Source organism: Chrysemys picta, chromosome 16 (genome assembly GCF_011386835.1).
Source record: "Chrysemys picta bellii isolate R12L10 chromosome 16, ASM1138683v2, whole genome shotgun sequence".
Classification (NCBI taxonomy): domain Eukaryota; kingdom Metazoa; phylum Chordata; order Testudines; family Emydidae; genus Chrysemys; species Chrysemys picta.
In genome coordinates this window covers 7,578,121-7,598,418 of record NC_088806.1, presented here as the reverse complement: position 1 = coordinate 7,598,418, position 20,298 = coordinate 7,578,121, and the positions used below count along the sequence as shown (strand labels likewise).

The 20,298-nt window shown below is 52.4% G+C and overlaps 2 protein-coding genes across 3 annotated transcripts in view; both read right to left on the bottom strand.

Moving 5' to 3' along the window:
• Positions 1 to 20,295, bottom strand: part of LOC112061178 (zinc finger protein 501-like) — a 44,981-nt gene extending 24,686 nt beyond the window's left edge. The window contains exon 1 of one of the 2 annotated variants that reach the window (XM_065569893.1): positions 20,126 to 20,295. The gene's annotated coding sequence lies outside the window, so the exon portion shown is untranslated. Of the gene's footprint in view, positions 1 to 17,628; positions 20,091 to 20,125 lie in introns of those variants that run through there. The other variant, XM_065569892.1, reaches the window with a different exon arrangement.
• On the bottom strand, positions 4,633 to 17,629 carry LOC135975965 (uncharacterized). The gene is made up of 2 exons (XM_065570132.1): positions 10,149 to 17,629; positions 4,633 to 5,251 (listed from the first exon to the last, which is right to left on the bottom strand). Exons 1-2 carry the CDS (start codon positions 10,537 to 10,539, stop codon positions 4,749 to 4,751), a joined length of 894 nt encoding a protein of 297 aa, XP_065426204.1. The 5' UTR covers positions 10,540 to 17,629; the 3' UTR covers positions 4,633 to 4,748.
• Positions 20,296 to 20,298: the final 3 nt, after the last annotated feature.

Below are 20,298 nucleotides of genomic sequence, written 5' to 3'. Positions count from 1 at the left end.
GGGGACAGAGTTGTTGTAGCCATGTTGGTCCCAAGATATTAAAGAGAGGTATTTTTAATTGGTTCTAAAAAAAATTAACTCACCTATCTTGTCTCTCCAAGAGATCTGAAAGTGGCAGAAGGAGACAATCAGGAAGACAGAGCTCAGGACTCTGAACTAAACATTTTCAAGCTCCTGGAAGAAACTATATTTCCCTTCTGCCCCGGGTATGTTTGTGTCCTATACGAGGGACACCCCATTCCTCTCACAGCAGCATGGTGAGACTGCAGCCAGCCCCAGATTGTCCTTCCCTATTCTGGGATGGGAGTTGTGAAGACCTTTGTGTGTGGTGGGCATACAGGGTCGGTGCCCAGGCAGCTAGACCCATCTGCAGAGTGGAAAGCCAGGGTAACTCCAGCACAGCATGGGGGCTGTGGGCAGGGGTAGCAATTCTGGAGCTGGGCCTCTGTCCCCTCTAGGTCCGATGGCAGATGGCTCTGGCAACATCAAGTGGGTCCATCACTGCAGGGGAAGGTTGGGGTAGTGTCTGAGATCAGAGTGAGGACTGGGGGGTGTCCATGCCCAGGAATGGAATTCACCTGCCCACCCCTCTGCAGAGCCCAGCAACTAGGGATTTATCCAGTGAAGTGAATTTCACTCTGGATGACTCTGAGCCAGTCACTGAAAGATCCTGGTGCTTTAGGTTCCACCCTGGCCAAAGGAGATTACTAGTACTCCCTCCCCAGACTGCTGAGGGGGGCAGCCAGGGATAATTAGTAGGTTATGGGAATTAGAAGATGAAAATTCATTAAGAACTATCTGTGTGTTTATTATTAAATCCCCAGACACCCACCAATCCCCATCCTTCTTCCAATGAGCTATAAATATTTAAGGGACTCAGCTATTGATCCTGCAGTGAGTTCCTGCCCCTCCCCACTTTCTATAGCAGCACTTTTAAGAACAGGCCATGGAAACATGGAAATATTTTGAACCAAATTCCGGAAGCTGCTGGGCATGCACAAGTTAAAATGAAACCAAGGTTCCGTCTCTCCGAGGACCTGGCCCCTAGTGCAACATTATAGACACTCCCCAGAAATCTGAAATGGCCACTTCAGAACTGAGAGAATATTATTTATCTATTGACTTCTGGGAATTACCACTAAAAGAAACAACCCAGTGAAGGTGATACCCTGAGAGAGAGTTCTCATGTCTTTACAAATTGGTATAATCTAACCTGGGACTTTATACACTAAAATGCCTTATTCGTTGCCCTATGGCAATTGCCTGGTGTCACTACAGGGCAGAATTAAGGGTGGTGCCTTAGCTGTGAATTTCCATCCCCTAGCATATTGCAATTGCTGTTCAGTGGGTTTGGCAAAATTCATTCTATTTCTTTTTTTTATTTCAATTGAGGATATCAATATTTATTTTTAAGCCCCTTTTTCAATGTTTACAATTTCAATTTTCAGAGCTGTGCGACATTATGGGGGTAGTCAGACAACAATTATTTAATTACAGTAAATGAGATTCCCAAAGCCAAATCTTTGACAATTTGTGTTTGAACAGTTATAATGTCACATGCAAAATATACAGTGTAAATATCCTTAAATCAAACTCGACTTTCACCAGAAGCATTTCTGTATTTTACCTACATACATATTTTTTCATCTGTGTGTACACTGAAAACATTTTACTGCAATTTATTAATAAAATTCCAGTCCTTTCAAGCGTACTTTTAAGTAATGAAGTACTTTAATTCTTTCACTTTCTAGACTGTAATGCTTGCCTTGAAGATAATTACACCCTCCCTGTGATGTATTTTACTCAGTACCATAACCCCATTGTGATTTAGCTCCCGTCTAGGAGCTCTGCTGAGGCCAGTGGCATTATGATCAGAAGTTCACACTCTGACATATGGGCAGAGACAGATGGTGGAGGAGGCTACCAGGTTTGAATATGGCCCTACAGAGTGTGGGGAGCAAACTCCCTCTCAGCCTCTCCTCTCTCCCACCTCCCAGAGTCAGGGTATGTCTACACTATGAAATTAGTTCAAATTTATAGAAGCCGGTTTTATAGAAATCGGTTGTATACAGCCGATTGTGTGTGTCCCCACATAAAATGCTCTAAGTGCTCTAGTCGGCGGACCGCGTCCACAGTACCGAGGCTAGCGTCGACTTCCGGAGCATTGCACTATGGGTAGCTATCCCACAGCTATCCCACAGTTCCCGCAGCCTCCGCCACCCATTGGAATTCTGGGTTGAGATCCCAATGTCCGGATGATGCAAAACAGTGTCGCGGGAGGTTCTGGGTACATGTTGTCAGGCCCCTCCCCCTCAGTCACAGCAACGGCAGACAATAGATTCGCGCCTTTTTACCGGGGTTATCTGTGCAGACAACATACCACGGCAAGCATGGAGCCCGCTCAGCTCAGCTGAGCTCACAGTCACCATATGTCCTCTGGGTGCTGGCAGACGTGGGACTGCATTGCTACACAGCAGCAGCTGCTAACTGCCTTTTGGCGGTAGACGGTGTAGCATGACTAATAGCCGTGGGGCTGGCACCCGTAGGGCTGCATTGCACCAGCCCCTTGCCTTTTGGTAGAAGATGGTATATTATGACTGGTATCCGTCATCGTCATACTGCAGTGGCTGTCAATCATGGGCACCTGGGCAGACATGCTACTGTATCGATGATGATGGCTATCAGTCGTAGTATACTATTTCCTGCCAATTGCCCAGTATTGTCTGCTAAGCACCGAGAAGAGGCCGAGGGCGATCTGGGTGCTGGCAGACGTGGGGCTGGCAGACGTGGGGCTGCATTGCTACACAGCAGCAGCCCCTTGCCTTTTGGTAGAAGATGGTATATTACGACTGGTATCCATAGTCATCGTACTGCAGAGGCTATCACTCATGCTGCACCGTTGGCTGCCAGCTTAAGATGTAAAAAATAGATTTGTTCTGTATTCATTTGCTTCCCCTTCCTTTGTGAAATCAACTGCCTGCTAAGCCCAGGGTTTTCAGTTTAATCTTTGGGGGGACCATTCTGTGTGACAGTTGTTTGTGTTTCTCCCTGATGCACAGCCACCTTTCTTGATTTTAATTCCCTGTACCTGTACGCCATGTCGTCACTTGGCCCTCCCTCCTTCTCCTGGTCCGTCAGATACTAGTTTCGCGCCTTTTTTCTGACCAGGCACCATAGCTAGCACTGGGATCATGGAGCCCGCTCAGATCACCGTGGCAATTATGAGCACTATGAACACCACGCGCATTGTCCTGGAGTATATGCAGAGCCAGGACATGCCAAGGCGAAACCCAGACCAGACGAGGAGGCGATTGCAGTGCGGCGAAGAGAGTGATGAGGAAATTGACATGGACATAGACCTCTCACAAGGCACAGGCCCCAGCAATGTGGAAATCATGGTGTCACTGGGGCAGGTTCATGGCATGGAACGCCGATTCTGGGCCCGGGAAACAAGCACAGACTGGTGGGACCGCATCGTGCTGCAGGTGTGGGACGATTCCCAGTGGCTGCGAAACTTTCGCATGCGTAAGGGCACTTTCATGGAACTTTGACTTCTTTCCCCTGCCCTGAAACGCCAGAATACCAGGATGAGAGCAGCCCTCAGTTGAGAAGCGAGTGGCGATAGCCCTGTGGAAGCTTGCAACGCCAGACAGCTACCGGTCAGTCGGGAATCAATTTGGAGTGGGCAAATCTATGGTGGGGTCTGCTGTGATCCAAGTTGCCAGGGCAATGAAAGACCTGGTGATAGCAAGGGTAGTGACTCTGGGCAACGTGCAGGCAATAGTGGATGGTTTTGCTGAAATGGGATTCCTAAACTGTGGCGGGGCCATAGACGGAACCCATATCCCTATCTTGGCATCGGAGCACCAAGCCACCGACTACATAAACCGCAAGGGATACTTTTCAATGCTGCTGCAAGCCCTAGTGGATCACAAGGGACGTTTCACCAACATCAATGTGGGATGGCCGGGAAAGGTATATGATGCTCGCGTCTTCAGGAACTCTGGTCTGTTTCGAAAGCTGGAGGAAGGGACTTTCTTCCCAGACCAGAAAGTAACCGTTGGGGATGTTGAAATGCCTATCGTGATCCTTGGGGACCCAGCCTACCCCTTAATGCCATGGCTCATGAAGCCGTACACAGGCAGCCTGGACAGAAATCAGGACCTGTTCAATTACAGGCTGAGCAAGTGCTGAATGGTGGTGGAATGTGCATTTGGAAGTTTAAAAGCGCGCTGGCGCAGCTTACTGACTTGCTCAGACCTCAGCGAAAAGAATATCCCCATTGTTATTGCTGCTTGCTGTGCCCTCTACAATATCTGTGAGAGTAAGGGGGAGATATTTATGGTGGGGTGGGAGGTTGAGGCAACGCGCCTGGCCACTGATTACGCGCAGCCAGACACCAGGGCGGTTAGAGGAGCACAGCAGGGCGTGGTGCGCATCAGAGAAGCTTTGAAAACGAGTTTTGTGACTGGCCAGGCTACTGTGTGAAACTTCTGTTTGTTTCTCCTTGATGAACCCTCCAAACCCCCCCCCCCCCTTGACCCGGTTCACTCTACTTCCCTGTAAACCAACCACCCCACCCCACCCTCCCCAATTCGAGCACCGCTTGCAGATGCAATAAAGTCATTGTTATTTCACATTCATGCATTCTTTATTAATTCCTCACAGAAGTAGGGGAATAATTGCCAAGGTAGCCTGGGATGGGTGGGGGAGGAGGGATGGAAGAGGACACACTGCATTTTAAAACTTTAACTCTTATTGAAGGCCAGCCTTCTGATGCTTGGGCGATCATCTGGGGTGGAGTGACTGGGTGGCCGGAGGCCCCCCCACCGTGTTCTTGGGCGTCTGGGTGAGGAGGCTATGGAACTTGGGGAGGAGGGCTGTTGGTTAAACAGGGGCTGTAGCAGCGGTCTCTGCTCCTGCTGCCTTTCCTGCAGCTCAACCATACGCTCGAGCATATCAGTTTGATGCTCCAGCAGACGGAGCATTGACTCTTGCCTTCTGTCTGCAAGCTGACGCCACCTATCATCTTCAGCCCGCCACTTGCTCTTTTCATCCCGCCATTCAGCCCGCCACCTCTCCTCTCGTTCATATTGTGCTTTTCTCATGTCCGACATTGACTGCCTCCACGCATTCTGCTGTGCTCTATCAGCGTGCGAGGACATCTGCAGCTCCGTGAACATATCGTCCCGCGTCCTCCGTTTTCTCTTTCTAATGTTCACTAGCCTCTGCGAAGGAGAAACATTTGCAGCTGGTGGAGGAGAAGGGAGAGGTGGTTTAAAAAAGACACACTTTAGAGAACAATGGTGTGACGAACTGGGACTGTTCTTGCTGGGGTGTGTGAATGCTGACAGGGGAGTGTGACTAGGATGGTCTGCATCGGGGGATGGGAGTCGGCCCAAGGGAACATACCTGAGCTTGTAACATGAGAACCCAGGAGGGGGTTGGAGGTCAGATGACTCCGGGGCCCGGGAAACTGAACAAAGGCTGTGGGAGGGGTCGCTGAAGCCAGAGTGCTGGAAGCAGGCTGGAAGGAGGCTGGAGAGATGGCTGGGAGGGAGAGATGGCTCTGACCCCCCAAGGGGGTGGGCTGGCATGCCCTGGGACCCCAAGCTGGACCTAACTGAGGGGGGCCCTGTTGTCTGTGCCTGCAAGACCTGTCTTGGACTGTACTCCTGTCATCCAAATAAACCTTCTGCTTTACTGGCTGGCTGAGAGTCATGGTGAATCGCAGGAAGCCGGGGGTGCAGGGCCCTGAGTTCCCCAATACTCCGCGACAACTGGTGGCAGCGGTGGGATCTACTGCACCCCGTGGACGGCGCTTCCTGCAGTAAGTGACTGGGGAGCAGTAAAACGAAGGGGGATTGACGGGGACCAGGCCTGCTGAAGAGTGGGAGAGAGACGGTTATTACCCCTGGGAGTGTGTGACCAGCGAGAAGGACTTTTGCAGTAACAGGGTCCCCCGTGGGATCGCAGCGAGTGGTCCCAGGGGCGGAGGAGTCTGCAGCTCGACCCTGGCAGAGAGGTGGTGACCTCGAGAAGGGCTGGCACACTAGGGGTCCTCCTGGGAACTGTGGGGAGCTGTGAGCACACAGGCCGGTGAGTGGCCAGCAGGAAGATGTATGCCAAGCGGCTTAAGAGCGACCTGGTGGAGCTGTGCAAGCAGAGGCGGCTGCGCATTGGGAGGCTCACCAAAGAACAGCTCATCGCCCAGCTGGAGGCGGAAGATCGCGCGAATGAACTGATCCCTGTGTCTCAGGGAAGCAGCCTGGCAAATGCAGCGCAGGCACCAGTGTCTGTCCCAGCTGGGAGTGGTCAGCCGGCTGCTGAGGGCTTCCCGAGACCCCTCCTTCCTATGCCTAGGGGAAGGGTGGGGAGGAGCCCAGCAAATACCGAAGGCGCCGTGACCCCCCCAGCCAGCAGGGGGTCCCCCCGGCGAAGCCCGCCGGCCAGCAGAGGAGCCTCCCGGCGACGTTCGGCATCCGGGGAGCGGAATTGGCTGGAATGGGAGAAAGAGCTAACACTGAGGGAGCTGGAGGATCGTGAACAACAGAGACAGCATGAAGAGAGACAGCATCAGCGTGAACGGGAGGAGAATGAGAGACAAAGACAGCATGAACTGGAACTGGCGAGACTGAGGGGCAGCGAACCCCCGGCTGCGGTGAGTGAGGGGGGACCCAGGACTGCACGGAGCTTTGATAAGTGCATCATGGCCCCATACAAGGAGGGGGAGGACATGGATGACTTCCTGGAGGCCTTTGAGACGGCCTGCGAGCTGCACCGGGTGGATCCCGCGGACAGACTCCGGGTCCTTACCCCCTTACTGGACCCCAAATCCGTGGCATTGTACCGCCAACTGGGAGAGGCAGAGAAAGGGGACTACGAACTATTCAAAAAGGCCCTGCTACGTGAGTTTGGGCTGACTCATGAGATGTACCGGGGAAGGTTCCGGAGTCAAGATAAAACCCCTGAGATCTCATATCTGCAACTAGCCGTCCGCATGGAAAGATACGCCAGCAAGTGGGCTGGTGGGGCCCAGACGAAGGAGGACCTGATTAAACTGCTGGTACTGGAGCAACTGTATGAGCGGTGCCCATCCGACCTGAGGCTGTGGTTGGTGGACAGAAAGCCAGAGAACCCGCGACACGCCGGGCAGCTGGCTGATGAGTTTGTAAAGAGCCGGTCAGGGGGTGGCAGGGAGGAGCCCCAAAGGAACAGGCCCGCCGTGATGCAGAGAGAGAGTCACCCTGGGACCTCCCAAAGAGGGAATATGGGGAATCCCCTCCCACGGGGAATGCCCAGCGTCAGGGACAACCGACCGGCTCGAGGGGACCCACAGGACATGAGCTGCTATTACTGCGGCCGAAGAGGCCACGTTCGGGCCCAGTGCCCCAAGCTCAAGGACAGACTGAGCAGACCGAACCCGCATAGGGTTAACTTGGTAGAGGCCCAGACGGACGAGGGGCAGGCTTCTCACGCAAGAGGGGCTGGCAGCTTATCAACTGCTCAAGAGAGAGAAGGGCCCCAGGCCAGCTCCTCTAGGGGGCTGGATGCCCCAGACTCAGGGTTTTTGGTTTATACGGTGGGCGCGGGGCTGTCCCTCCGGAGAGAGTACCTTGTTCCCCTGGAGGTGGATGGGAGGAAGGTCAATGGATACTGGGATACGGGCGCAGAGGTGACGCTGGCCCGGCCCGAGGTGGTGGCCCCAGATCAGGTGGTGCCCAACTCCTACCTGACCCTGACGGGGGTGGGCGGAACACCAGTCAAAGTGCCCGTGGCAAGGGTACACCTGAAGTGGGGGGCCAAGGAGGGCCCCAAGGATGTGGGGGTACACCCGTATCTGCCCACTGAGGTATTGATGGGGGGGGACCTGGAGAACTGGCCAAGCAACCCCCAAAAGGCACTGGTTGTGACCCGCAGTCAGAGCCGGCGAGGGGCCCTGCGCCCTGGCCTTGGGGGGGGTGCCTTGCCTGAGGCGCAGGACCCTAACCTGGTGGGGAGGGAACGCCCAGGGACGCGGCTCAGGGAGGCTGCAGCTTCGGACCCAGCGGGCGAGAAAGAGCAGGTGGCCATCCCTGTCCCAGCTGCTGAGTTCCAGGCCGAGTTACAGAGAGACCCCTCCTTGCGGAAGATAAGGGACCTGGCCGACCTCAATGCGGTACAGACCATGGAACGAGGTGGCCGGAAAAGGTTCCTGTGGGAGAAGGGGTTCCTGTACCGAGAATGGGCTCCCCCAGGGAAACTGGAGTCAGGGGGGATCAGGAGGCAGCTGGTGGTACCCCAGAAGTATCGCCGCCAGCTGCTGTGCCGGGCCCATGACATTCCCCTCTCAGGGCACCAGGGAACCTGGCGTACCCAGCAGAGGCTGCTACGGAGCTTTTACTGGCCTGGGGTCTTTGTTACTGTCCGACAGTACTGCGGATCCTGTGACCCCTGTCAGAGGGGGAGGAAGGCCTGGGACAAGGGGAAAAGAGCTTTAGGACCCTTGCCCAGCATAAAGGATCCTTTCCAGAGGGTGGCCAAGGTTAAAAGGGCGGCTCTAAACCAAGAGAGCCCAAAGCACAGACCTCCAGACTGGAGCGCTGGGAGAAGACCACAGCCCAGTTGGAACCCCAGAGGTATGGGGGTGGGAAAAGGGCACAGGCCGCATAAACCTTCCCACATGCGAACTGCGAGTGCCATCAAGCACCCCCGACCTAAGGGGGGGCGTGGAACGGAAGGGGCCTGGTGTAATTCTCACCAAGGAACTGGAGGGATGTGGGGGCATCCATGGGAACAGGGGTAGGTTCGAACTTCCCCGGGTCACTGGCTAAAGTGACCCTGCTCAGTTCGGTCTCGAAGGGGGGAGAGATGTGACGAACTGGGACTGTTCTTGCTGGGGTGTGTGAATGCTGACAGGGGAGTGTGACTAGGATGGTCTGCATCGGGGGATGGGAGTCGGCCCAAGGGAACATACCTGAGCTTGTAACATGAGAACCCAGGAGGGGGTTGGAGGTCAGATGACTCCGGGGCCCGGGAAACTGAACAAAGGCTGTGGGAGGGGTCGCTGAAGCCAGAGTGCTGGAAGCAGGCTGGAAGGAGGCTGGAGAGATGGCTGGGAGGGAGAGATGGCTCTGACCCCCCAAGGGGGTGGGCTGGCATGCCCTGGGACCCCAAGCTGGACCTAACTGAGGGGGGCCCTGTTGTCTGTGCCTGCAAGACCTGTCTTGGACTGTACTCCTGTCATCCAAATAAACCTTCTGCTTTACTGGCTGGCTGAGAGTCATGGTGAATCGCAGGAAGCCGGGGGTGCAGGGCCCTGAGTTCCCCAATACTCCGCGACAAATGGGTACACTCTTTCATTACAAGGTCGCATTTTTCCTCTGCCTGCCGGTTTGGTATTAGAGATCACTCACGCAGTGCCCCAGGCAACATATTTCGGCTTGCAGGCAGCCATGGTAGGCCACAATCTTTTGGGTTTTTTAACCTTCTTAACATGCGGGAAAGGTTTCAAACAGCAGCGCATTTCCCATATCAAGGATGAATTGGGTTGGCCATTTAAAATGGGTTTTCAATGTAAAAGGAGGGGCTGCGGTTTCCCGGTTAACATGCGGCACAAACTCAAGTAAACCACCCCCCCACACACACACACGATTCTCTGGGATGATCACTTCACCCCTCCCCCCACCGCGTGGTTAACAGCGGGGAACATTTCTGTTCAGAAGAGCAGGAACGGGCACCTCTGAATGTCCCCTTAATAAAATCACCCCATTTTAACCAGGTGACCGTGAATATCACTCTCCTGAGGATAACAAAGAGAGATAAGGAATGGATATTGTCTGCATGCCAGCAAACACCGGGACCATACGCTGCCATGCTTTGTTATGCAATGATTCCAGACTACGTGCTACTGGCCTGGCGTGGTAAAGTGTCCTACCATGGCGGACGGGATAAGGCAGCCCTCCCCAGAAACCTTTTGCAAAGGCTTTGGGAGTACATGAAGGAGAGCGTTCTGGAGATGTCCCTGGAGGATTTCCGCTCCATCCCCATACACGTTAACAGACTTTTCCAGTAGATGTACTGGCCGCGATTGCCAGGGCAAATTAATCATTAATCATTAAACACGCTTGCTTTTAAACCATGTATAATATTTACAAAGGTACACTCACCAGAGGTCTCCTGTGTGCCCTGAGGGTCTTGGGTGAGTTCGGGGGTTACTGGTTCCAGGTCCAGGGTCACAAACATATCCTGGCTGTTGGGGAAACCGGTTTCTCCGCTTCCTTGCTGCTGTGAGCTACCTACAGTACCTCCATCCTCATCTTCCTCGTTCCCCGAACCGTCTTCCCTGTGTGTTTCTCCATTGACGGAGTCATAGCACACGGTTGGGGTAGTGGTGGCTGCACCCCCTAGAATGGCATGCAGCTCCGCGTAGAAGCGGCAAGTTTGCGGCTCTGTCCCGGACCTTCCATTTGCTTCTCTGGCTTTGTGGTAGGCTTGCCGTAGCTCCTTAATTTTCACGCGGCACTGCTGTGTGTCCCTGTTATGGCCCCGGTCCTTCATGGCCTTAGACCTTTTCTAATACTTTGCCATTTCTTTTACTGCTACGGAGTTCAGCTAGCACTGATTCATCTCCCCATATGGCGAGCAGATCCCGTACCTCCCGTTTGGTCCATGCTGGAGCTCTTTTGCGATCCTGGGACTCCATCACGGTTACCTGTGCTGATGAGCTCTGCGTGGTCACCTGTGCTCTCCACGCTGGGCAAACAGGAAATGAAATTCAAACGTTCGCGGGTCTTTTCCTGTCTACCTGGTCAGTGCATCTGAGTTGAGAATGCTGTCCAGAGTGGTCACAATGAAGCACTGTGGGATAGCTCCCGGAGGCCAATAACGTCGAATTCCGTCCACACTACCCCAATTCCGACCTGCAAAGGCTGATTTTATTGCTAATCCCCTCGTCGAAGATGGTGTAAAGAAACCGGTTTAAAGGGCCCTTTAAGTCGAAAGAAAGGGCTTCGTTGTGTCGACGTGTCCAGGCTTAATTCGATTTAACGCTGCTAAAGTCAACCTAAACCCGTAGTGTAGACCAGGCCTCAGTAACTCTGATAAATCGTTTCCTGAAATCTAAATAGCCCCAGTATGTAGGGACAGTGATTAACACAGGTGCCTTGAGTGCTGCAGCACCACCCCCCTGCCTGGACGAGGGGGATGAAGAACTGCAATAGAGATGGGTTAGGCTGGGAGAGGGCACAGCTGATGTGGGACTGGGAGCAGAGTTGACTGAGAGGCCAGAATTCATGGGGGGTTGGGACAAGAAATCAACAGGACTGGGTAGAGGCACTTCTGTGTATTTCCCCCCTATTTACCATCCTGCCATATATTTAATTTAGAAACTTTCCATTCACATTTAAACACATTGGAGCTAAGCTGTGTTGACGCATTTTCACTTACAGTGGTACAGTTTTAAATGGGTGCTTAATCAGATGCGGTCATAACTATAAAGGGAAGGGTAATAGCTCTCCTGTGTACAGTACTATAAAATCCCTCCTGGCCAGAGACGCCAAAATCCTTTTACCTGTAAAGGGTTAAGAAGCTCAGGTAACCTGGCTGACACCTGACCCAAAGGACAAATAAGGGGACAAGATACTTACAAATCTTTGGGAGTGGGAGGAAGGTTTTTTGTTTGTGCTCTTTGTTTGGGAAGTTGTTCGCTCTTGGGACTGAGAGGGACCAGACATCAATCCAGGTTCTCCAAATCTTTCTGAACAAGTCTCTCATATTTCAAACTTGTACGTAAACAGCCAGGCAAGGCGTGTTAGTTTATCTTTGTTTTCTCAACTTGTAAATGTACCTTTTGCTAGAGTGTTTATCTGTTTGCTGTACTTTGAACCTAAGGCTAGAGGGGGGGTCCTCTGAGCTCTTTAAGTTTGATTACCCTGTAAAGTTATTTTTCCATCCTGATTTTACAAAGATGATTTTTACCTTTTTTCTTTAATTAAAAGCCTTCTTTTTAAGAACCTGATTGATTTTTCCTTGTTTGAAGATCCAAGTGGTTTGGATCTGTATTCACCAGGGAATTGGTGAAGGTCTCTCAAGGCTACCCAGGGAAGGGAATTAGCTTTGGGATGGTGGCAGTGGACCAGATCTAAGCTGGTAGTTAAGCTTAGAAGTTTTCATGCAGGCCCCCACATTTGTACCCTAAAGTTCAAAGTGGGGAAGCAGCCTTGACAGATGCTTATGCAACACACAGCAGTCAATAATTGGCGTGCTTTCATTAATTAACTTGCCTGTGTGCTGTGCATTGCTTTGAAAAAAAAAAAAAAAAAAAAAAGATGGTGTGAATGAATGTCAAAATTTCAGGCATTAAGAAATAGAAATTAGGTGTCAGTTCCTTTCTCATGTGTTTATCTCCTAATTTTAATTTCAGTTTTGAATCAGTATTAATTCCATGTTGTTTTAATAGCATTAGAGTCTATTTGTATAATCGTTTCCAAGATTTCATTGGATATTGTGAACCAGCAGTCTTAACCTTTTATTTTGAGATTACTAAATACAATCCAGCGCACCACTCCTGAAAGACTACAAGCCCTGGCCGGTGACATGCTCCCTAGAGAGCAAACACCTGACGAGCCCTTTCGCCCTAAAAAGCGCTTTTGGCTCTTTGACAACAGAAAACGCTATAGATAACCAGGTCATTACAGCAGACCTTCACTAGGTAGTTCTACCATCTATGTGCCAAAATTCAAAGGGTTCTGTTTGTTTTACCTTTCTTTCAGCTTTGAATTATTAGATCCCATTTAAAAGCTGGAATTGAAATAACCAAAGCAAGTTAAGAAGAGAGTGGCATTGGGCATAGGTGTGGGTAAAACAATTTAGGGGGAAGAACTGACTATGCAAAAAGGAACATCCCAAACTATCAGAGCCCCAGAGCGTCGTCCAAGTGAACCCACCCCAGCCAGGCATATCAAGCTGGGCCCCTGAAAAATCACCCATCCCATCTGGCAGTGAATGCTGCGTGTTCCAGACGGAGCTATGGGGTGTGCGTCTGCTCTGCTGACGTGCTGCTCTAGTACGGAATGCATCACGGCCACAGGGACCAGAGACACGAACTCCTACAAAACAAATCCCAAATACAACTCCAACATCCCCTCCCCTACCTCCATATGGCCATTCTCAGCCTATTGCTAACAGTTCCTTCCAGCCTTCAGCACTATAAATAAATAAAACATGGTGTTACAAAAGGTAGATGATGCCAGAGAAACTATATCTCCTTCCGTGAGAAGGTAACTAATTTTTTGGACAAAGGAAATGTAATAGCTCTAATCTATCTGGATGTCAGTAAGGCATTTGATACAGTTCCACATGGGAAACTATTCCTTAAATTGGACAAGATGGGGATTAATATGAGAACTGAAAGGTCGATAAGGAATTGGTTACAGGGGAGACTACAAGGGGGTCATACTGAACGGTGAGTTGTCAGGCTGGAGGGACGTTACTAGTGGAGTTCCTCCGAGATCAGTCTTGGGACTGATCTTATTCAACATTTTTATTAGTGACCCTGGCACAAAAAGTGGGAGTGTGACACAAAGCTGGGAGGGATTGCCAACATGGAGGAGGACAGGAATATCATACAAGAAGATCTGCATGTCCTTGAAAGCTGGAGTAACAGAAATGGGATGAAAATTAATAGTGCAAGAATTTTTGCAATAAGCAATAAAAAACTGGTACTGTTATAAAAGGCACCAATGAGACCTCGTCTGAAATACTGTGGGCAATTCTGGTCTCCCATGTTTAAGAAGGTTGAACTCGAAGTGGAACACATGCAGAGAAGGGCTACTAAGACGGGTGGGCAAACTACGGCCCGCGGGCCGGATCCAGTCCCTCAAGGCTTTGGATCCGGCCCACAGCACCACCGGTGCCACATCCCTGCGACCCCCAGGCCGGGGGTGGGGTGGGGTAGAGGGCTCCATGAAACAGGGAACCGTTGCCAATGGGAGCTTCGGAGGAGGAACCTGGAGGCGAAGCAAGGGCAGCGCTTCCTGGAGCAGTGCGGGGCCGGGGACAGGGTAGGCTCCCACGGAGCCGCTTGAGGTAAGCTGGGCCGGAGCCTGAACCCCTCCTGTATCTGCCCCAACTCCCTGCCCTAAGCCCCCTGCCTGCACCTCGCACTCCTCCTGCACCCCAACCCCCTGCCCTCCCTGCTGCATCCTGCACCCCTGTGCACCCCAACCCCCTGCCCTGAGCCCCCTCCTGCAGTCCACACCCCTCCTGCATCCCAACCCCCTGCCCTGAACCCCCTCCTGCAGTCCGCACCCATCCTGCACCCCAACCCCCTTCCCTGAGCCCCCTCACACTCCACACCCCTCCTCTGCCCCAATCCCTGGCCCTGGGCCCCTTCCTGCATACTGCACCCCCTCCCACACCCAACCCCAGCCCTGCATACTATTTCCCCACCCAGATGTGGTCCTCGGCCCATAAAGTTTGCCCACCCCTGTACTAGGGTGATGCGACGAATGGAAAATCTGCCTTATGAGGGGAGACTCAAAAAGCTTGGCTTGTTTAGCCTAACCAAAAGAAGGCTCAGGGGAGATATGATTGCTGTCTATAAATACATCAGAATGATAAATACCAGTTAAGGAGAGGAGTTATTTAGGTTAAGCAACAATTTTGGCCCTAGAACAAATGGATATTGGCCATCCACAAGTTTTGGCTTGAAATTAGGCGAAGGTTTCTAACCATCAGAGTGAAGTTTTGGAACAGCTTCCTAAGGGAAGCAGTGGGGGCAAAATCCCTAACTGGCTTCAAGACTGAGCTAGATACCTTTATGGAGAGATTGATATGATGGGACTGCCTACTGTTACAGGAGTGGGTGAGTGAGGTTCTGTGGCCTGCGATGTGCAGGAGGTCAGACTAGATGAGCATGATGGTCCCTTCTGGCCTTAAAGTCTGTGACTCTATAAACTATGCCTTGCATTGCACAGACACTGGTGGAGATCAGGGCCCCATCGTGCTGCGCATGGCAGAGAACCTGACTGAAATCAGCACCCCCATTGTGCTGGGCACTGCACAGACAGAGAGGGACAGTCCTTGCCCCAAAGAGATCACAATCCAAGTAGACAATGGGTAGGAGGAAAACACAGAGGGGCTGTGAGTTCCCCAAAGTCACCAAGCAGGTCAGTGACAGAGCCAGGAACAGACCCCGGTAACACCAGAGCCCCATCACCCGCAGTTTGGAAAGGTCCCCAGACCCCATTGTATTAGGCTGCAGGAAGAGGTGGTTTGTCCACGGATGCACAGGCTGTCTTGGAAGGGAAGCTCAGCTGCAGTCCCTGCACACAGCTGAGGGGGAAGGGGTGTCCCCTAGGTCAGGAGAAGTCAGTGTCCAGTCCTGTGGGGCTGTGCTCCTGGCTCATACCTCCAGCACTCACTGCTGTCCCTCCATTACCAGCTGCACTGTTCAGCCAGCCCCAGGACTCAGTGAGGTCACGGTCCCGCCCACAAGCCTTCAAACAGGGACAGGGTGCACCAGTGCCAATCAGAGTGCACTAGTGTAAATTCTGTCTAAATGGTTTTAGGCACTGGTGTAAAACCTATGTGATATATGTCATCATATGCCAGCAATGCCCCTCTGCCATGTACATTGGCCAAACCGGACAGTCTATACGCAAAAGAATAATTGGACACAAATCAGATGTCAAGAATTATAACATTCAAAACCCAGTCGGCATTTCGGGGGGGAGAGAGAGCTCAGTGGTTTGAGCACTGGCCTGCTAAACCCAGGGTTCTGAGTTCAATCCTTGTAGAGGGCCACTTAGGTATCTAGGGCAAAAATCAGTACTTGGTCCTGCTAGTGAAGGCAGGGGGCTGGACTCGATGATCTTTCAGGGTCCCTTCCAGTTCTATGAGATAGGTGTATATATCTCCATATATTATTTTTATTTTAACACTTCAATCCCCTAGACACTCAATAATAGACTTAAAACTGGCAATTCGTCAACAAAAAAAAACTTCAAAACCAGACTCCAATGAGAAATTGCAGAACTGGAATTAATTTGCAAACTGGACACCATCAAATTAGGCCTGAATAAAGACTGGGAATGGATGGGTCACTACAAAAACTAAAATTCCACATGCTAATTTCCCCCTACTGTTACTCACACCTTCTTGTCAACTGTTTGAAATGGGCCACCCTGATTACCACTACAAAAGTGATTTTTTCCTCCTGTTGATGATAGCTCACTTCCACTTTAATTGAATTGCCTTCTTAGAACTGACCCCCCGACTTGGTAAGGCAACTCCCATTTTTTCATGTTCTGCGTATATATATTCTGCCTACTGTATTTTCCATTCCATGCATCTGATGAAGTGGGTTTTATCCCACAAAAGCTTATGCCCAAATAAATGTGTTAGTCTCTAAGGTGGCACAAGTACCCCTCGCTGTTTTTGCTGATACAGACTAACATGGCTACCACTCTAAAACACCAGTGTGGCAGAGACCTTCAGTTCCCAAACCAGCAGGACAGTGGCACTAGAACTGGGATCTATTTCTAGCTCTTTCATGGACAGCCTGGATGACCTTCGACATGGCAGTTTCTCCTCCCAACTTTAGTCTCTTTACCCAGCTGCCCACTCACTGGGGACTCTCTCTCCAGAGCCACTCACCACTATAATCTGTGTGGGTGTCACCAGAGCTAAGGTAGTTCAGTTCTGGATTAGTTTTACAACAGTGGCTGTGGAGTCTCTTTCCCTGGAAGCTTTTAAGAACAGGTAGGACAATTCTCTGTCAGAGATAATCTACATAGACTTGGTCCTGCCTCAGCAGAGCGAGCTGGACTTGATGACATCTTGAGGTCCTCTCCAGCTCTACATGTCTATGATGCTATGCAATATATACATATAAAAACACAACATACAGAATAAAACCCACCACAACATAATGTCAGGCAATTCAGAAAAAAAAAAATACACAACCTACACTCCACAGCATAAAATGACAATACAAGGAAAAACAAAGCAAAACAATGCAAACTAACACATCCTAGGACAAAAGTACACAATGGAAAATAGCTCAACTCAAACCAATGCAGCACAGGCACCAAAGACGCTGAGGAAAAACAATACACCATAAAACTGCAACACAACATGGTGCATCAGCGTTCCAAATGGCACCATGCAAAACAGCTCAGCGTAGAACATGACACAGCACAAAACAGAATTATTTCAATGTAGGCATAGAAGGGATCTTGAAAGGTCATCTACTTAAGCCTCCTGTGATGAGGCAGGACCAAGTATCCCTAGACAATCCCAGACTGGTGTACCTCTAACCTGATCTTAAAAACCTCCAATGAAGGAAATTCCACAACCTCCCGTGGAAGCCAATGCCATGCGAACACAGACTAAAACAATGCTGTGTACACACACACGGCTTGTGGATAAGGGAAGAGGCAAGAATTCAAAATCTGGGTTCAGTTCCCAGTTTTGCCCCAAATTCTCCATGCAAACTTGAGCAAATTACTTCAGCTCTTTGAGCTTCAGTTTCCCCATCTGTAAAATGGAAAGTCGCCTCCCACCATTGGCCTATTTAGCCTTTGAGCTTTTTGTGGCAAGGAGACTCTGTCACTGTGGGCATGTGTGACAGGGTCGGTAGCTCACCGCTGTGGCGCCTCCTCCTGGATGCTTCGGGGAATTAGTTTTGCGCCAGTAGAGCGCCCTCTTTGGGTGGCGTTCCGCCTGTCGTCTCGCCTTTGTGGGGTGCACGGTCTTGCGTTGCTCCCGACGTCGGCGTCCTCTTCCGGAGCACTGCCCTCCAACAGTGTCCCTTTGTCCAATCACACCCCCCTTCGGGGGGGGGGGGGGTGTGTGTTACACAACAGCCCCACACCCTCGAGTCCGATCCTCACAGTCCAGGACCTGGTGTGGTTCTGACCGGCCACTCCCCGCGGCTGTGCGTGGGGCAGCACAGCAAACAAAGGAAGAAAAAGGGGGAGGGGGGGAAGACTCAGGCCCGCCCACTACTCTGAGTCCCGGTCCAGAGGCCCTCGGGTGACAGTCTCACTGTCTTCTTTCTCCTTCCTCCTCTGACTATCCCTCTGGACCGCTTCCCCAACAGCCCTTTGCTACGCTAGGCCTCCTTCTCCCAGGCCTGCCGCCTAGCAGGCTATGGAGTAGGGCCTTCTCCCACTCTCTCAGGCTGGCCTGCACTGCGCTGTCCGTGGTGCTGGCCTCCCAGCTCTGGAGACAGACCTTCCCCTCTGAAGGCCTGGGACAGACTGACTGCTCCTGCTCTGGGCAGCCTTTTATATGGCTAAGCCGGGCCCTGATTGGCTGGCTACAATCTGCCTTCTGATTGGCTCCCAGTAAGCCCTTCCCTGATTGGCTATGCGTCTGCGCAGGCGCCTAGGCCTGCTGCAGCCCACCCTCTCTGGGTGTGGGGCAATCGCCCCACCACAGCATGTCTACACTGCAGTTAGACACCGGCGGCTGGCACGTGCCCACTGACTTGGGCTGACACAGCTCAGGCTGTGGGGTTGTTTAACTGTGGTGTCGATGTTCCGGCTTGGGCTGCAGCCCAAGGTCTGGCACCCTCCCATCTCGCAGGTCCTACAGCCTGGCTCCAGCTTGAGCCCAGACATCAACACTGTAATTAAACAGCCCCTTTGCCTGAGCCTTGTGAGCCTGAGTCACCTGGCATGGGCCAGCTGTGGGTTTTTCATGGCAGGGTAGAGATACCCTTGGTGTCTGTTCAGCACCAGTCACAATGGGGACCCTGATCTTGGTCAGTGTCTGTGCAGACTCCTGCACAACAGGACGCCTGATCTCAGTCAGAGGCTCTGCAACTCCTGGCATTACAGGATCTCTGATTTTGTTTGGGGTCCCTGTAGCATCTGGCAAAATGTGGGGGCAGGATCTCTGTCAGGGTCAGTGCAGTGCCAGGCCCAACGGGGACACAGATCTTAGTCCAGGTCTCTGAAATGCCCAGCACAATGGAGGCAGAGCTCAGTTGGGGTCTCCACAGCACCGGTCACAACAGTGGGGTCTGACCTCTTTTGAGGTCTCTGCAGTGCCTGGCAGAACAGGACCCAGATCTCAGTTGAGGTCTCTGCAGCTCCAGGAACAACAAGGTCCCTGATTTTGTTTGCTGTCTCTGCAGCACCTGGCACAATGGGAGCCTGATTTCACTTGGTTTCTTTGCAGGCACTGGCACAACAGGGGCCCGGAGCTCAGTCAGGGTCACTGTAGTACCCGGCACAACAAGGTCCCTGCTCTCTGTAGGCGTCTGTGTAGTTCCTGGCAGAATGAGTGCCCCAAACTCGGTCAAGGGTCGTGCAGTGCCCAGCACACTGTGGGTCGTCATCTCAGACAAAGCCTGAGCCACGCTCAGTCCGATAAGAGCCCTGATCTCAGTCAGACACCGGGAGCGAAAAGCAGGAAGACTTTCAAGAATTTGATATCAGTATTTCAAAACGGAGGAGAAAATGGGCCCATTTCAGAAATCACTCAGGGAAACAATTTCCCACCTAAACAAGGACAAATCACTGCAGGTAAAAATGGGGGGAAACACCCCAAACCTGAGATTTGAACTGGCCATTGGCAAAGTGGACAGAAAATGGGGCACAATTGGGGGAGGGGAACAGAGACCTTCCCAGGGATTGGAGGGAAAAGGGGGGAGGTGTCACCCTGGATGTTGCTCGTTGCTCTCTAGAGAGAAAGGGGGAAGGGCTGGAGAGGATGGGGGGTCCCCACGGGAGGGGACAGCAGTAAATCCGAGGGGATCTCAGCCCCCCCCACTTTCTCTCCCTGCTTTGCGGAGGGTCATCTGCTCTTCTCCTCCACTGGCCATGTCCGGGCTACACAGACATTTTCCATCCGCCCCTTTCCCCAGGTCTCCCCCCAGCCCGGTCTCACTGCCCCCGGCAGCTCCCGTCTAGGCCCACGCAGGGACCCCAGTGGGGGCCGGTCCCCTCCCCCCATGGGGCCCCAGGGCAGAGCCTGGCCGGGCCCGGGGGCGTTGGGCTCCTGCGGGGACAGCAGCTCCAAGCCCCCCGCGGGCGCTGCCACAGGGAGCAGATCCCGGCGCTGCGAGATGCCGGGTCCCCCCCACGGACACTGGGGCAGAGTCACCGCCCGGCCCCGGGGCTCGCTCCGGTACCTGGAGGCTGCAGCTCCGCAGCGGGGCGGGCAGAGCCCGGGGCGGCTCCAGCGGGAACAGGGCGCAGGCCGGGCACGGGGGGGTTAATGGGTCTCCCCGGCACAGACCCTCCTGCTCAGCCCGGCCCCGCAGCGCCAGGGAGCAGCAGCAGGTGAGCGCTGCTTCTGCGCATG